This window comes from Pteronotus mesoamericanus, unplaced genomic scaffold, assembly GCF_021234165.1.
Source record: "Pteronotus mesoamericanus isolate MK-2021 breed Mesoamerican mustached bat unplaced genomic scaffold, CSHL_Meso_final scaffold_232, whole genome shotgun sequence".
In the NCBI taxonomy this organism is placed as follows: Eukaryota; Metazoa; Chordata; class Mammalia; order Chiroptera; family Mormoopidae; genus Pteronotus; species Pteronotus mesoamericanus.
This window is the reverse complement of record NW_026555311.1, coordinates 4,667,606-4,684,485: the sequence shown is the minus strand read 5'-3', so window position 1 is coordinate 4,684,485 and position 16,880 is coordinate 4,667,606. Positions and strand designations below refer to the sequence as shown.

Sequence of the window (16,880 nt, the reverse complement as noted above, 5' to 3'; positions counted from 1 at the left end):
TTTTTAAAGCATCTCACTGTTGTGTGACTTAATGTGTGGCTACAGGGCATGTGGAAATATTTAAACAATGGGTAGCAGGAGTTGGAGTCATAGATGGAGTCTGAGGACTGGTGATTGGCCAGGGGGAATGCAAAGCTGGCACGGACAGAAAGCCAGACAGATGGGGTCAGTAGTTGCACCAAGCAGTGGAATCCTTCTCTTTCTCCATGGTAGCCAATGCAGTGACTTAAGGAGTGCCCATACCTTGGGTCTTCGGTATAGACAAGCAGAGATGGAAAGAGAAACCAATATCCTGCTATGACTGGTATCCTCCTACATATACCCAAGTCAGCAAATACCTACTTAGTTCTTGATGTGTGCAAGGCTTTGAGCACTACCCTCGCCTTCATTAAGGAATCACAGTAGCTCCTCAAATATTATGGTCAGGATTGTGTGTTTCATGTAGGAGGGTAACTAATCTCCTCTCCCATTTATATCACAGTCAAAATTTTATTTTTCTCTGAGAAACTTTATACAGTTTATAGTTCAATCACTCTTTCACAGTACTGAAAAGAAAATAAATTTTCCTTTAGCCTTTTCAATATCACCATTTAGGGGTAAAAAGAAATTTTACCCTTAAGCTTTGGCAAAGGGCTTCTGACTAGAAAGCCAGGTTTGGAATAATTGTTTGTCTTTGTACATGATTGATCTTTTGATAAATAAAAGTTTATCTTTTGTTTTCAATAGAAAGAAGAGTCGGTGGATGATAAATGGACTAAAACAACTTTTGAGAAGTCTGTCCCCATGAGCACTTATCTGGTGTGCTTTGCTGTGCATCAATTTGATTATGTGCAGAGAAGGTCAAAGAGGGGAATACCTGTGAGTCCCATGTTTTTAAAAAATGTATCACTTATGCATTTTTGGTTAATTTTCTACTTTTCTGAATTTTTTTTATACAACAGACTAGAAAAGCCCATTAGTTACCCAGGTCTGTGAGCTTGATGGTACAAGGAACAACATAGAAAAAATATAAAGTAAAAAGACACAGGTGAAAAATAAACAAACACAACAGACATAGAAATGGGTAGCCTCAATTATTGGGGTGGCCTAATTTAGTGAAATGGCTGAGTGTTTGGGCGGGGTCCCAGAGAACCCAGGGAGAGAGAAGGAAACCAGAGGTAGGTCAATATCCTTTGGGTGACTAAGCACTGGGAGGTTTGTAAAAGTGCTCTTCCTCTATGTAATTCAAAATAAGACAACACCAAAGTGTCAAAAAGCATTTGTTAAAATGTAAGAAAATATAAAATGTTTTTATCAAGACAAGTAATTCAGTAATTTTCTTTTGAAAAACCAAATACTTTTACCTAACTATTTTTCTCATTTGGGAGGCCCCCATTTGGCTTATGTCCTAAATACTTACTTAGTCTGTTATTTCACCTCTGTGCTACATTTTCTATCTATCTATCTATCTATCTATCTATCTATCTATCTATCTATCTGTCTATCTATCAATCATCTATATATCTATGTATATATAATAAATACATATTCTTGTAATCTATTCAATATAGTTTTATAAGGAAGAAGTCATCACCCCCATTTTAAAGATGAGATAATTAAAATTTAATGACTTTAATTATTCTGTTCAAGTTTTTCCAGCAGGCAAGTGTGGAGAGTTAAATCCCAAATTCATCCCAAATACTGTGCCCTGCTATGCCTTCTGAAATATGATAGTCTGAAAATATCTTTACCTCCTCACCAATCATTTGAGGGAAGGAATAGATTTCTCTATTTCCTGTGAAACTAGCTCCCAGGGAATTTTGCCTTAATGGTGGTATAGGAGGGGTTGATACTGAGATATCCTAAACCTGCCTATATGTATCCAAATTACAGCAGATGGAGGAATGTTGATTTTTCAAAAGGGCTTTTAAAGACCTTTTTAAAGGGGCTGTATATCATGATGACTCATCCAGATTTTGTCTTTCTTTGATCACATATGTTTCTTTTATGTGACTTTTTAGACGGGGTACAGAGCTCTACCATTGGCCAAGAGATAATATTACTGTGTAGCTGTACTGGCTGGGTCATTGATTAGAGCGTAGAAGTTAGTTAGTTGAGCTCTAATGATGGATTTTACTATGTAGAGGATTCGGAAAGACATAATAGAAAATATAGTTTGGCAAAGATCCCCAAATACCCTTTAAGTGGTAAATATTACTTAAATCATTCCTCTGTCAAAGCTGAGTGTATACATTCTACCTTAAGTTGGCAAAGATTTCCTCTTTTGGGTGGGAAGAGAAGATAATACTGTCATAATTTATTACTCTCTGGTCATTTGTTTGGTAAGAGAGGAATAGAAAGTCAAAATCTCTTTGGATACTTATGAGAGACCCTGAGTCAGGAGAACTCAGTGAAATTGAGATGTGGAGCTGAGCAAAGTGGGTACCCCTCCCTTGGCCTCATCTATAGCAGAGGGACAGCCAGAGCTTTCCCTCTTGCAAAAACCTGTGGGGCTGTCTGCCTTAAAAGTTGAGCAGAACAAGAAGGGAGAACTTTAAGGCATTTAGTGTGAATGACAATTTATGGTAAATTCCACCTTTTTGACATTCAGGAAGTCCCTGCCTGGCTCCCTACCCACTCACGCTACGTTGAAATCCTGTCGCTGATGACAAAGCACAAATGTTCCCAGTACAATTTCTCGCTGCAGATTTACAAAAACAAAAACAACAACAACAAAAATCCTGCTTAAGTCTACTTAGATGTAACATTAGAGGGAATCCACATCAGACTTACAGTACTGTATATTCTTAGAGCTGAACAGATAGCCTAAGACAAGCAGGCATATGAGGAACACAAGCAACGTGAAAGAAAAATCCAAGACACAGTGGGGGTAAATGGTGATAACTGAGAAAACAAAAGAAAATTCCAAAAAATAATATACATACAAAATTAAACACACACTCAACCTTTAATTATTACATTCAGAGATTCAAGAAAATATGGTCACAATAAAATAAAAACAAAAAGTTAGGAGAAAACAGTCAGAAAAAGTACTCAAAATTTAAAATCATGATTTCCAAAGTGTGGCCTGGCTCTGACCTCTAGGAACCTATTTCTAATTTCTTCTAAAATCAGAGCCTAAAAAGCCTATACTTTCAGTTCTTGCCCACTTCTTTGTATTTTTATCAACTCCATGGCGATGCTTATATTGTTTAAAGCCTGATATGCCTCATGGGTTTTTAAAATTTTTTTTATATTTTTATTTTTTTATTGCATCTGCTATTTCTCTATGTTAGGAGCAGGAGGGGTACATCAAAGCTTCAATTTACTACACCCTCTTGACCTAACATCCCTATGTTACTCTGTCAGTTAAAAAAAAGAAAGGAAACTAGGTAGTTATTGTGTAATACAATATTTTTAGTAGAAATTTCATAAAGCAAAGGACCATTCTTATCCACTCTGCTCCTGACAGTGTTATTCTGGCACATTAATCACCTGTTATTCATAATCAGATATTACTGTGCAATCCAAGAATCTGTAATATCCTGATTAAACTTGGGTATGGTCACCCTTCTAGCAAGAGTTCTTTATATCAACAAACACAGAATCAACAAACTTAATCAAACAATAAGGTCTTAATTGTATACTTCAAGAGAGTGTAGCTGATACTAGTAGTTGACCCATTCATTATGTTAAAATGTCCTTGCTGCTTATAAGAAAAATTATAATATAAGAAAAATTATATTGGAGGACCCAGTCCTAAAAAATTGTTAAGGAAAAAGGTAAACCGGGTTTTGAAGGTAGCTCAGAAGACTTTTAACTCTGCATGTTTTTTTGAATATTAGTTGTATTACATTTTAATTCAATCTTGAAAAAGAAAAAAAAGAACAGAGCAACTTGAAGAGTAACTTACAGTACTTTAGCAACAATTGAGGCCAACCATTGATGGATTTTTTTACAACTCTTTGGCAAAGTATCTACACGTGAAGTCTTTATCAGATTTAGTTGATTGATTAAGGGTTTTAAAGTAAATAAAATCACTAAATTCTACCACCCAAAAACAAAAATAAAATACCCTGAACTGTACAAAATGTATAGAGATTACATTACTTTTTAGTTATGTGAGTTAACTCTTGAGTTGCAACGGGTTTCTCTTGCTCTTGCAGGAGTCTTTGTATCATGGGAAACATTGTCCTCAATAAGCATATTATTAACTTTTCAAAAAAGATTTTATTTATTTATTTTGAAAGAGAAGGGAAGGGAGGAAGATATAGAGGGAGAGAAACATTGATGCCCAAGAGAAACATCAGTTGGTTGCCTCTCATGTACCCCAATTGGAGACCTGGCCTGCCACCCAGGTATGTGCCCTGGCCAGGAATCGAACTGGCAACCTTTTGGCTTTGAAGGACTACGCTCATCCCAGTGAGCCGCGCCAGCCTGGGTGCACATTATTAATTTGATAGTTCAGCTCAAAGACTCCCATTGGGATATACCGAAATCCATTTTCAAATCCAGAACAATATTATTCATATATTCTCAAGCTTTTAAAATTATAGGTTTAATACACATACCTTATAGAAAATTTGGAAAAAAAAAAGCAAATAGGAAAAAGGAAGCATTCCCATATTATCACATGTAAAATTATTTTAAATTTTTGGGTTGGTGGTGCTCTTGGAGGTACATTTGAACTTCATCCTCAGTAATTTACCAGAATTTTTAACTTTGCACTAGTCTCCTCAGAACCAAAATCAGGAAAAGTTAAATGGCAAGGATGATCTTGTTCCTGAAAAACGGTATTCCAATTAAGTCTTGAATTTCTTTGGGGTCTTTGACCTGTGTCTTCTGTAAAGGTTGTGCTAAAAGGAGCAGTTAACTTGCTGGAGATATTTCCACTCTTGACTTTCATAAGAAGAGGAAGTTGGGAAGAATTGTTCACTAAGAGAATGCTGATTGAAAGCATCTGTTTAATTAGGTTTATACTATAACCATATTAATTCTAATAACTCAGTGAAAGAGATTGTATTGTGCCTTCTTTCAAAAAGTCTTATAGGATGATTCCTGAATAGTAGCACTTGGAATTATAGCTGTGAATGAGTCCTACCTGCTTGTCTATGTCTTCTTACTTGCTTCTATCTTGGTCCATTGTTTGTCTGGACTGGAAAGATTGGTCAAAGGCACAAAATATGTATGTCATGGATTTTTTTTATGCACTCTATTTTTTAAAGCTGTTTTAGGTTCTTAATTTATGTATCCCTTACATGAAAATAGTCTTATTAGACACAATTATTGTTTTAATGCTCATATACTTTTAAACTTCTTATTTTGAAATAATTTTAGATTTGCTGAAGAATTGCAAAGATAACAAGAGTACTCTTATAATGTTTACCCTGATTCCCCCAGTGTTAAAATCTTACATAACCTTTTATCACATTAAAACTAAGAAATTATTTGTACAAAAATATTAACTACTACAGCTTTTATTTAAATATCACCAGTTTTTCCAGCTAATGTTCTTTTACTCTTTGAAGATCCAATAGATGAGACCACATTGTGTTTAGTTATCAGGTGCCCTTAATTTCCTCCGATCTGTGACATTTTCTCAGTTTTTCCTTTTTTTGATGTTCTTGACACTTTTGAAGAGTACTGGTCATTTTGTAGATATCCTTCTATTTGGGTTTTTCTGATGTTTTCTCATGCTTTACTGCGGTTTTGGATTTGGGGAAAGTATTGCAAAAGTGGGGTGCCCTTCATATCATATCATCTCAGGGGGTACATGCCATTATGGTGACTTAATACTGCTGATGCTAACTTCGAAGACTTGGCTAAAGTGATGTCTGTTAAGTTTTTCCACTGTAAATTACTATTTTTCTTTTCCATGCTCTATTTGTTAGAAATAATCACCAAGTACAGCATATACCCAGGGGGAAGGGAATTAATCTCCACTTTCTGGAGGGAGAACTATCAAGGAATTAATGGATATATGTTATAATTACCTCAGTAATTAGTAAATACATGGGAAGAGATAATTAATGGCTATGTAAGTATCTTATTTCTTCTTAAAATTTTGGCCAGTAATTGTTGCATGCATCAGTGGGTCTTGCCTAGAAACAATAACAACTCTTGTTCTGTTCTAATGACAATTCTTTTACTCCCCTCAGAGATATTTTAGCACAGGCTTATTTTATATTTTAAAAAGACATTTTTAGCCCTGGCTGGTGTGGCTCAGTGGATTGAGTGCCAGCCTAAGAACCAAAGGGTCGCTGGTTCGATTCCTAGTCAGGGCATATACCTGGGTTGTGGGCCAGGTCCCCAGTTTAGGGGCATGCAAGGGGCAACCACACATTGATGTTTCTTTTCCTCTCTTTCTCTCTCCCTTCCCCTGCCTCTAAAAAAATAAATAAATAATTTTTTTAAAAAGACATTTTTGGTGTGGTTTTGCTAAGTTCCTGAATGATATTAATTTTTATAATATTTTAAGAGTTTTTAATTTTTTTTACTAGAGAGATTATTCCAAATTAAGGGCTCTAATTTTCTCATTCATATATATAAATATATATATATATTTAAAATTCAGGAAACCATAGATTATTGCTGATGATTCTTATTTATTTACATTTTTAAAAATGAAAACAAAATGTTAATGAAAATAATATAAAGAAACAAAGGAAGAAGGAACTATTTTTATTTTGGTTGAATTTACATTAATAGCAATCCTATTGAAGGACACTGCATTCCTGTTGCTGCCATAGGCCTAATTTTCTTTCTTTCTTCTTTTTTTTTTATGATGAGTCACCTGTTCTGGTCGGGTATGTTGGCTTGAACTTACCAGATGACTGCATCTTTTGTTCTATTTGAGGGTTTTAAATCATTTCTTAAATCCAGCAAATATACTTTCTTTGAAGTCTTCACAAACTTTTTAAAAAAGACATTATTAGAGCAGTTTTTAAGTTTAGTTTACAACTAAATTAAGGGAAGGCACAAAGATTTCATATATGAGGGAAGACCCAAAAAACCCCAGAATTATCTGAAGAGCAGGCCACTTGTAGAACAGGCTTTGTCCACTAGATGAGTCTTCTTGGAACCCATCTGTATAAGCGTACCAGCTGGCATTGTTGTGATTGGCACTGGAATGCCACCTCAGTGAATTTTTTTTGAAGATTCTTTCAGTGCATTTGCCCATTTCATGATAGACAATTTATGAGTGCACCTGCCCACACTGCACTGAGTGTTCAACAATTTTTGACCAAAAACAATGTGACCCCTGTGTCTTACCCTTCCTATTCATCTGATCACTCCCCAAGTGACTTAATGTGGAAGAGGTGAAACAAAAAAACTGCAGAAGCACAAAAGGCATCAAAATCGATGGGTTCAAAAACTGTTTTGAGCAGTGGGAAAAAAATATATCGATAGGCGTATTGCATCAAATGGAGAGTACTTTGAGGGTGACTGAAGTTTAAACATGTAAGAATAAATACACAATTTTTTATATATAAATCCTGGGGATTTTGGGGTCCCCATTGAGTACCCCCTGCTCTTACACATACATAGTCTCTCCCATTATCAATATCACTCCCCAAATAGTATTTTTTTTTAACCAAGGATGAACCTAAAATGACATATCAAGATACCCAAAGTCCATAGCTTACCTTAGGCTTAAGTCTTGGTTATACATCCTTTGGATCTCACCAAATGTACAATGATATGTATATAGTATTTTTATATCATACAGAGTGTTTTTACTGCTCTAAAAATCCTCTGCCTCACCTATTCATATCTTCCTTCTCTCCCATACCCACCCCAGGCAACAACTGATCTCTTTAATGTCTTTACAGTTTTGCCTCTTCCAAAATGTCATATAGTAGGAATCATACAGGATGCGGCCTTTTAAAATTAACTTCTTTCACTTAGTAATGTGCATTTAAGTTTTTTTCCCTGTCTTTTTATAGTTCCATAGCTTATTTCTTTTTAGAACTAAATTTTCCATTCTCTGGGTGGACCACCATTTATTTATGTATTCACCTTCTAGAGGACATCTTGGTTGCTTCCAAGTTTTGGAAATTATGAATAAACCTGCTATGAACATCTTTTTGCAGGTATTTGTGTGGACATGTTTTAAACTCCTTTGGGTAGATACCAAGGAGTGTGATTGCTGGATGATATGGTAAGAGTATGTTTTGCAAGAACTACCATACTGTCTTACAAAGTGGCTGTGCAATTTTACATTCCCAATAGTCATGTGCAAAGGTTCCTACCTTTCTTCATCCTCACCAGCATTTGGTGGTGTTAGTGTTCCAGATTTTTGCATTCTAGTAGGTGCGTAGCAGTATCTCATTGTTATTTTAATTTGCATCTCACTGATAATACATGATGTAGAACATCTTTTCATATATTATTTGTCATCTGCATATCTTCTTTGGTGAGGTATCTTTTAATATCTTTGGTCCATTTTTTAATCTGGTTGTTTGTTTTCTTTGTTGAGTTTTAGTTTTAAGTATTCTTTGTATATGTTGGATAACATACCTTTATCAGGTGTGTTTTTGAAAATGTACGTTCTCAGTCTGTGGCTTGTCTTCTCATGCTTTTGACATTGTCTTTCACAGGTAAAAGTTTTTAATGAAGTCCAGATTATCAATTATTTATTTCATGGATCACTCTTTTGGTGTTGTATCTAAGAAGTCCTCTTTACATCCAAGATCATTTAGGGTTTTCTTATGTTATCTTTAAGAGTTTTATAGTTTCATATTTCACATTTTGGGCTATGATCCAATTTGAGTTAATTTTTATGAAAGATAGAGAGTTTGTGTCCATATTTATTTATTTTTGCATGTGAATGTTCAGTTGTTTCAACATCATTTGTTAAAAAAACTCTCTTGCTCCAATGTATTGCCTTTGTTCCACTGTCAAGGATCAGCTTATTATATTTATGTGGGACTACTCCTAGGATTTGTATCATGTGATATTTATCAGTGTGTGTATTCTTTTGCTAATACTTCACTCTCTTGGTTACTGGAGTTTAATATTAAATCTTGGAATCAGGTAGTATCAGTCTTCCAACTTTGTTTTTCTTCTTTCAACATTTTGTTGGCTATTGTGGGTCAATACATGCTTAGAATTTGTGGTGGGGGGATCTATTCTTGGTTTTATTTATAAATGATGTCTCAAAAAGTAGCCTGGAGATTTACAGAATAATGTAGCCTATCAAGCTGCTCCCCTCTCAGGAAAATTTTGAATTGTTGTATTTTAGATTCTTGGAGTAGAATAGTTAAAATATCAGAATGGTCACTTAGGTAGCAATGGATAGAATAGAGCAAATGGTAAACATGTATCCAAGGGCTCTTTAGATGAGAAAAATCACATTCGTTTCCTCAAGGACAAATTACACAGTAATGATGGATAGATAGACAGATGATGGATAGATAAATGGATAGATAGATAGATATAAGAGAATGGACAAATAGGTAAATACATAGATACATAGACATTAAAAAGACAGCATATGTTCTAAATAGAAAAAATTGATATCATTTTAAAAATATATTGAACAGTATGCCAACCATTGTCTTAAATTATTTCTAGTCATTAAAATCTCTCAGTGAGCTATGCAGTATTATTTCACTTTACATATGAGTCTCAGAGAAGTGAAGTGAATTGCCCATATAGAACTGAGATTCAAATTAGACTTATTTGTCTCTAAAGTCAACCTTCTCTCCATTACTTCATGTGTTTTATCAAATGAGGAATAATTTTCACTGTATGTTTATGTTTTGTTTAATAGCTCACTGTATATGTCCAGCCAGAGCAAAGGCACACAGCTGAATATGCGGCAAACATAACTAAAATTGTGTTTGATTATTTTGAAGAATACTTTGCTATGGATTATGCTCTTCCTAAATTAGGTGAGAATCATTTTTTAATTTTCTTATTTTTTAATATTGCTTTTGTTTTCACCTAAGTTAACTCACTTCCTCCATTTTATCATCCTTAGTTAATACTCATCCCTAAGTCATTTTATTGTATACCTACAATATGTGTCTATTACTTAGTAGATGTGGAAGGATCCATTCTGGATCCTCCAAGAATAAAGCCTATACTCTGTTCTTACCTGACAAATATATAGTCTTTTATTTCCAAATAAAGATTAAAATATTGTATGTGCATAAACCTGCAAATGTTAATAATGGAGAGAGAAATAGCAAACTAGATCAGTTGGTTTCAAATTAGTACCCATCCTAATAACTTACATTGCTTCCCTACCGTCAATGAGTTAGGAAATAAGAATAAATGATGCTGTCAAAGTCCCATGTGCCCCCAGTCTTTCTGTTATTGTACAAGACTAATTCTAGATTCTCTAGCAGTTAAAATGAAACAGCGATGCTCCTTCCATAAATATTTTTCTAATGTGGTGCAGGTTTATTTTTAAATAAAAACGGAGCTGTAATCAAAATGGGAGCAATATGACACTGCTATCAATAGCAGAAATTCTTTATTAGTAAGTTTGACTGGTACTAGCAAAGACTTCACATGGAACGCCCATATAGATGGCTGTAGAAATGAAATAAAGGTGACAAAAAACAAACCAACCAACAGTTGACTTCTCTGTTTCTGTTTCTGCTCTTACTTTGATATAATTTTCAATGGAAAGCAGCTGGGATGCTAGATTCTCTACATGAGAATGGCCATGGCCGCAAGCAAGTCTATAGATGCCCCATTTTCTCTTCAATGGCAGTGCTCCAATTTTTTTTTTTTTTTTGCTTAGCAACTATTATCACTAGAGGAGGAAACAGGAAGAAAAACAGCTTTTCATCACTATCAGAATAATGTTAAATAAAATGTTAAGCATATCAATTTAAAAATCTTTTTTTCTCTTATCTCACTTATGCTGCCCAAGATAACCCAGGAAGTGGAAATTTCACAAAATTATTTTTCTCTTCACTTCTTCTTCTTATTCCTTCTTCTCCATTGCTACTATCGCCACCACTACTGCTGTGACGACTACTACTACTTCTACTACTATGACAATGGAGATGACTGCTACTACAACTACTGTTACTACCACAACTACCAACACTACCACCACTACTCCTTCTACTACTACAACTACTACAACAATTACTACTAGTACTGCAACTATTATTACTACTATAGCACTACAATAACAACTCTTACAACTACTTCTACTATGACTGCTACCACAACTACTACCACAACTACTACTACAACTACTAAAACAAATACAACTTCTCTTCCTCCTTCTCCTCTTCCTCCTTCTTCTTCATATTTCCATTGCATTTCAGAATTGACTTTATCTTAGACTTTTCTTAGAAATGACTTCTGCACTTATTATATCCCCCCAAAATTAAATTCACTGGAGTTAATTATAATGTCAATTCTCAGCAAAGAAACTAGGTTACAAAAAATTCCTTTTTCCCAAGCAGTAGGTGCAAATTACACTCCATAATATTACAGAAAAATTGGCCCTTGTGGGAAATATTTCTCCACTTTTTAAGTGGTAATCTTGTGGAAAAAATAAACAAACCTAAGAGTGAAGATAACAAGAAAAGGAAACTACAGCTAGAACCTTGACTTCCATTTAAGATATATTCACTTTCATTCTTTTATAAAAAGCTTTAAGAATCATTATTTTAACCAGAAAAGACCTTCCTTTTACGTTAGGTGAAAATTTATTTTCATTTCTGTGCCTCATTTAAATTGTGTGATGATAAAGAAATTATACTCTAATTATTATAGTTTATTAACTGGAGAAGCGGGACTCTGTCCAGTACTCAAGCTGAATGTTTTCTGTTTTGGGATTTAACACAGAACTGATTAATACTGCCTCTTTCTGTTAGATAGTATATCCAAGATTATAGGCCCCAGAAAAAAATAAGGAATAGAGAGTTATGATAAAATTCAACATTTTAGACCTGGAAGAGAATTTAGAGAGAATATGGTCAATTTCATATTGACCCCACTGATCTAATACTTACAGATTGATGGTAAATTACTCAATTCATAGAGAATCAGGTTGACCTTAAATTGCACGGAGTTAGGGGAAAAACTAGGATTTATATTTTCTAATATTCTATAACCTTAGATCAAGATATACTCTTGTGCACTTGGAAGCTCTGTACTTCTAAGTCCTCATTTGAAAACTTTATTCTCTTAATTTTTCACAACTTATCCCAAAAACAGATACTCTGTGTTATCTAAGTGAAAATTATTTTAAAAGCTAATAAAAAAGAAGTACAGGAAGAAAAAAAAGACACAAAATTATAGAGGAGTTGAAAAGAGCATTGCCATTAGTAAAAATGTCATTAAAAAAACAAGATACTGATATTTGGAGTCAACAGGAAAAGGTCCATGGAAATTTTGAGTATATGAAGACAGAGAAGTTATTTTTAGACTTTTTAAAATGTGGTTCATCCAAAGAACTGAAATTGGTAAGAAATGTCCAGAACAAATGGAAAGAATGTATCTCTCACTAGACTCTTTTTTTTTTTTCCATAGATAAAATTGCTATTCCAGACTTCGGCACTGGGGCTATGGAGAACTGGGGACTTATCACATACAGAGAAACTAACCTGCTTTATGACCCTGAAGAATCAGCCTCATCAAACAAGCAGAAGGTGGCCAGTGTGGTTGCCCATGAACTTGTGCATCAGGTATAGAATCTTAGCATCACATTAGCTCATTTTAAAACATGGTTTAGACCATGGGAATAATTGAAGTGAATTGCAATTTAGCAAATTAAAAATAGCCAACTCAGAAAATCCTGCTCGAAAGTCTTAGTGCTAACATATATTTTACCATAAACTTTTAATACACATTGTTTTGCCTTTAATAAATACACACTAGGCCTTCTTATAACTTAAAATATTCCCAGTAATACCTAAATCTAGGCAAGAAATGAAGGAAATTTTAAGATCATTTTAAAACCAGGAGATAAATGCTAAGGATGCCTTAGCATTTCTGTGCCTTAGCACTAAATTAGAACTAGAAGTGCCTTAGCAATTCTGTGTCAAGTGACAAAATTTACATGAACAAACGATTGTACTGAAATTTTCTAGGTCTCTCTACCAAAGGCATAAGAATTTAACTATCACTTTATTGCTTATAATTTCAGTGGTTTGGAAATATTGTGACCATGGAATGGTGGGAAGACTTGTGGCTAAATGAAGGCTTTGCATCCTTCTTTGAGTTCCTGGGAGTAAGCCACGCAGAAAAAGATTGGCAAATGGTGAGTCCTAAACACATAAGCTGTAAATCTCTATTTGTCTCATGCAGGCCAGATTGAAGCATTTGGACTATCACCCTGAGTCTGGGGCCAATGAAGTGGTGAATTGGGAATTCCATTGTGAGAATGGGTGGAGCCAGCTTGTTTACTGAACTGTTCCTTGCTTAGAGCCTAAACCCAAGCCCAAGAGAGCAACTGGCCACTAGGATTTAAGGATATCCTTGATAGATTTACTCAGGACCATGTGTCAAAGCAGGAAAAGAATAGCTTAGACAATGCCAATTCTGTGCTTTGTGTACAGAAAACACCTGTAGTGCTAACCCTTTGAAAAATGTCTAAGCTTAATTTACAAAATTTTGTAAATGACTTACCTTACACAGGTTGCTTAAATTGTGTGGAAAGAGATAAGAGCATAAACTTAGTAGTTAGACTCATGTTCAAATCCTGGATGCATCATTTCTTAGATGCTTTACAGGGAATGTGACCTTGAGCAAGTTACGCATCCTCTTTGAGTCAGTTCTCTCCTCTATGAAAGAACATTGTTCTCTATCCTGTAAACTAAAAGCTCCCAAAATGTATATACAATTATTATTATCAAACTGCGTGTCCCTAAGGGGACTGCAATCGAGCCTTCTGTGAACTCTACAGATGTTTCTTTCCAAAAAAGCTAGATCTTTCTGTTTGTATTTAGGTAGTGAAAGTATTCTTACCTGTTTGTGTGTATGAAAGTGTGTGTGTAGATGTGTGAAAGTAGAGTTATAGTTGCATACTGTGTAGACTACTGCCCTCTACTGGACATAATAAAAAGACAATGTCAAATGCTTGAAGCCCTTAGTTTCCACAACTTTAAAAAAATGAGAAAGTTAATTTGTAACAATTGTTTCTTTACTAATTTAATCTACATCAGGGTTCTACATCAGGGTTTTCAACAATAAAACTACTGCCATTTTGGCCCAGATAATTCTTCATTGTGGGCTGTTGTCCTGTGTCTTGTATAATATTTAGCAGCATTTTGGGCCTCTGTCTACTAGATGCCAATAATCATGTCATTCTAGTTGTGAAAACAGAAATGACTTCCATATTTCCAGATGTCCCCTGGGGGACAAAAATGTGGTCCCCTAATTGATACTACTCATCTATTCTGAAAATTGCTGATTTCATAATTTATTGAAATTAAGCTATATAAATGAAAACATTTTGTCTTTTATTTTCTACAAAGTAATCTGATGCCCTTCTTATGTCAAGACATTATAATAAATTAAAACATTTTTATATTTCTATATATAATACATAATAGTTTAATATTCCAATTTCAGTGTTTCAAAACTCCTTTTAAATTCCAGAAGAATTTAGTATGCAGTTCTTAAATGAAATTTAATCACATGACTCGTCATTCATTCATTCCTCATTCAGTAAACACTATAAAGAACTCAAAACTGAATAAAACATTTCTGCCCTTAAAAAGTCCCCAAATTAGTGTGTTGCAGGTGGAGGGGACAGATAAACATGCATTGTAAGAGACCTTGGTAAATACAGTAATAGTGGAGCCTCATTTCACAGGTGAAGATCTCATGCACAGAAAAGTAATGTGACTTTCCATTCTCACACAGACAATTGGTAACACAACTAAGACTAAAGTCAAATTTCCTCCTCTAACATGGAGAACAGGATCCTGCCTATTTACCTAAATGTTTTACAGGGACAGAAGGAATTAAAGTCCGAGTCAAAATTACCTTGACTGGCAGTCATCACTGTAATATTCTATAACCTTGGATGGAAGCTCTGTACTTCTAAGTCCTCATTTGGAAACTTTGTTCTCTTAATTCCTCATAGTTTAACTTGATTGGAAATAGTACTTTGCCTATTATAAAAGGAAACCACAAAATCAGAAAATGTAAACTATTATTTTTAATTCAGTAAGACCAATAAAACTTTTTATTTTTTTTGTTAGTAGCAATTTAGCAGAGTTAGATTTTAGGATCTAATAGATTAAAAATCAAAATAATAATAACAGCAGCCGTGTTAGGTTTTCCCTCTCTGCCAGGTACTGTGCCAACTGCTTACCATGCATTGGCTCAGTGAATTTCTGCACAATTCTAAAAAGTAGATGTTATCACTACCTATGTAACAGTTAGGGGAACTTGTTTAAAATTATGTGTCAAGAAAAAGGAAAAACTGAGCTTTGAACAAGGAAGTCTGACTATAGGACTAGATGGCTCAACTACTCTATTTTGCTGAGAAAATAAGACTGGAATAAAAAAATGATTATTAATTAGAACTAAAGCAAAAGTTATGTTTTCTTAATTATGAATCATCCAAGTTCCAATGATCAGTTGACAAAAAATATTTTTTAAAACCCAAACATCAATTTTTGACAAATCAACGTACTTCCTCATTTAAATCTCAGAACTAATCTGTGAGATGATATCATATCCCCATTGCACAGGTATGGAAACAGGACTTGAAATGTGTGGCCAATGTCTGAAAGTCACACAGAAGTAGCAGAAACAGAATTCACAGGTATTTGTATTTCTGGGCCTGTAATAAATATAGAGGCAAAGTTAAAGGAGTTATAAGTAGGAGAAGGTAACAGAATCAGTATAGAGCAACTAGTATAAAACATGATTAATTTGAACATTTAGTGCTTGTTTTAAATAATTTGAGTCATCTGTATTTATTTCCCCCAATTCGTATTATATACATGATATGTTGATATATGAGTCAGTGTAAAGGAAGTATTATATTTCTTGGCTTCATTCTGTCATTTTAGCGGGACCAGATGTTACTTGAAGATGTTCTACCTGTACAAGAGGATGATTCTTTGATGTCTTCACACCCAATTGTTGTCACTGTGTCAAATCCTGATGAAATAACATCTGCTTTTGATGGAATATCCTATAGCAAGGTGAGGAAAATATGGCATTGTTCTTAATATCTTCCAATTTAGTGGTTTTTCTTTTAGTAAATCCCTAAAAGTGATGGTAAGATGGTTAGTCTGTGTTAATGAGGTTTAGAAATGGTGTATAATTTATTCTGAGTGTTGAATATCCAATAATGTGTATTCTTAAGTGGAAATGAACAATGCCAATTGTGACCAGACTTTGAATCAGATTTTTAAAAAATTTTTTCTACTTTTGTTTATTACAGCTCTCATTTTGATAATTGAACACTTAAACTTTAAGCATCAAATTTAAAATTGTTTTACTTGATTTTTTAAAAGATAGTAAAACTTTTTCTGCCCATGTACTTAATGAGAAATGCCATATATGTGGACATCTTTTATAGTAGAATCCTTTAGTGCTTCTAATAAGTATTTAAATCCAACTCAGTTTGAGGAATCACTTTTATGTATTTTTAGATAAGATTTAATGATGACTTTGTTAACATGTAAATGAGACGTTTTTATCCATTATAATTTTATGTGAAGTTGCTGAATGCAGCACAGTTTTGTCATTTTCTACCTCAGCCTCTCATAGTTTACCCACTATGTTAAGTTACTCAAAAGCCACTGAAAACTAATACATTTTGTTATTCTGAGTGATACTTAAACATCAAAAATTATAATTACTAAAGTGTGTATTAGATAAAATTGACTGGCGTGAGCTCTGAAGGGTACATGCCCAGGATGCCGTCGCTGGGTGGCGTGTGTGCAGGTGAGAGCCAGTCA

At 34.2% G+C, this 16,880-nt stretch overlaps 1 protein-coding gene across 1 annotated transcript in view; it reads left to right on the top strand.

Moving 5' to 3' along the window:
• Positions 1–16,880, top strand: part of ENPEP (glutamyl aminopeptidase) — a 90,416-nt gene that overhangs the window by 19,199 nt on the left and 54,337 nt on the right. The window contains exons 3-7 of the mRNA XM_054591619.1: positions 727–858; positions 9,755–9,875; positions 12,487–12,641; positions 13,103–13,216; positions 15,984–16,118. Of these exons, the coding sequence (XP_054447594.1) occupies positions 727–858; positions 9,755–9,875; positions 12,487–12,641; positions 13,103–13,216; positions 15,984–16,118 (657 nt within the window). The remainder of the gene's footprint in view (positions 1–726; positions 859–9,754; positions 9,876–12,486; positions 12,642–13,102; positions 13,217–15,983; positions 16,119–16,880) is intronic.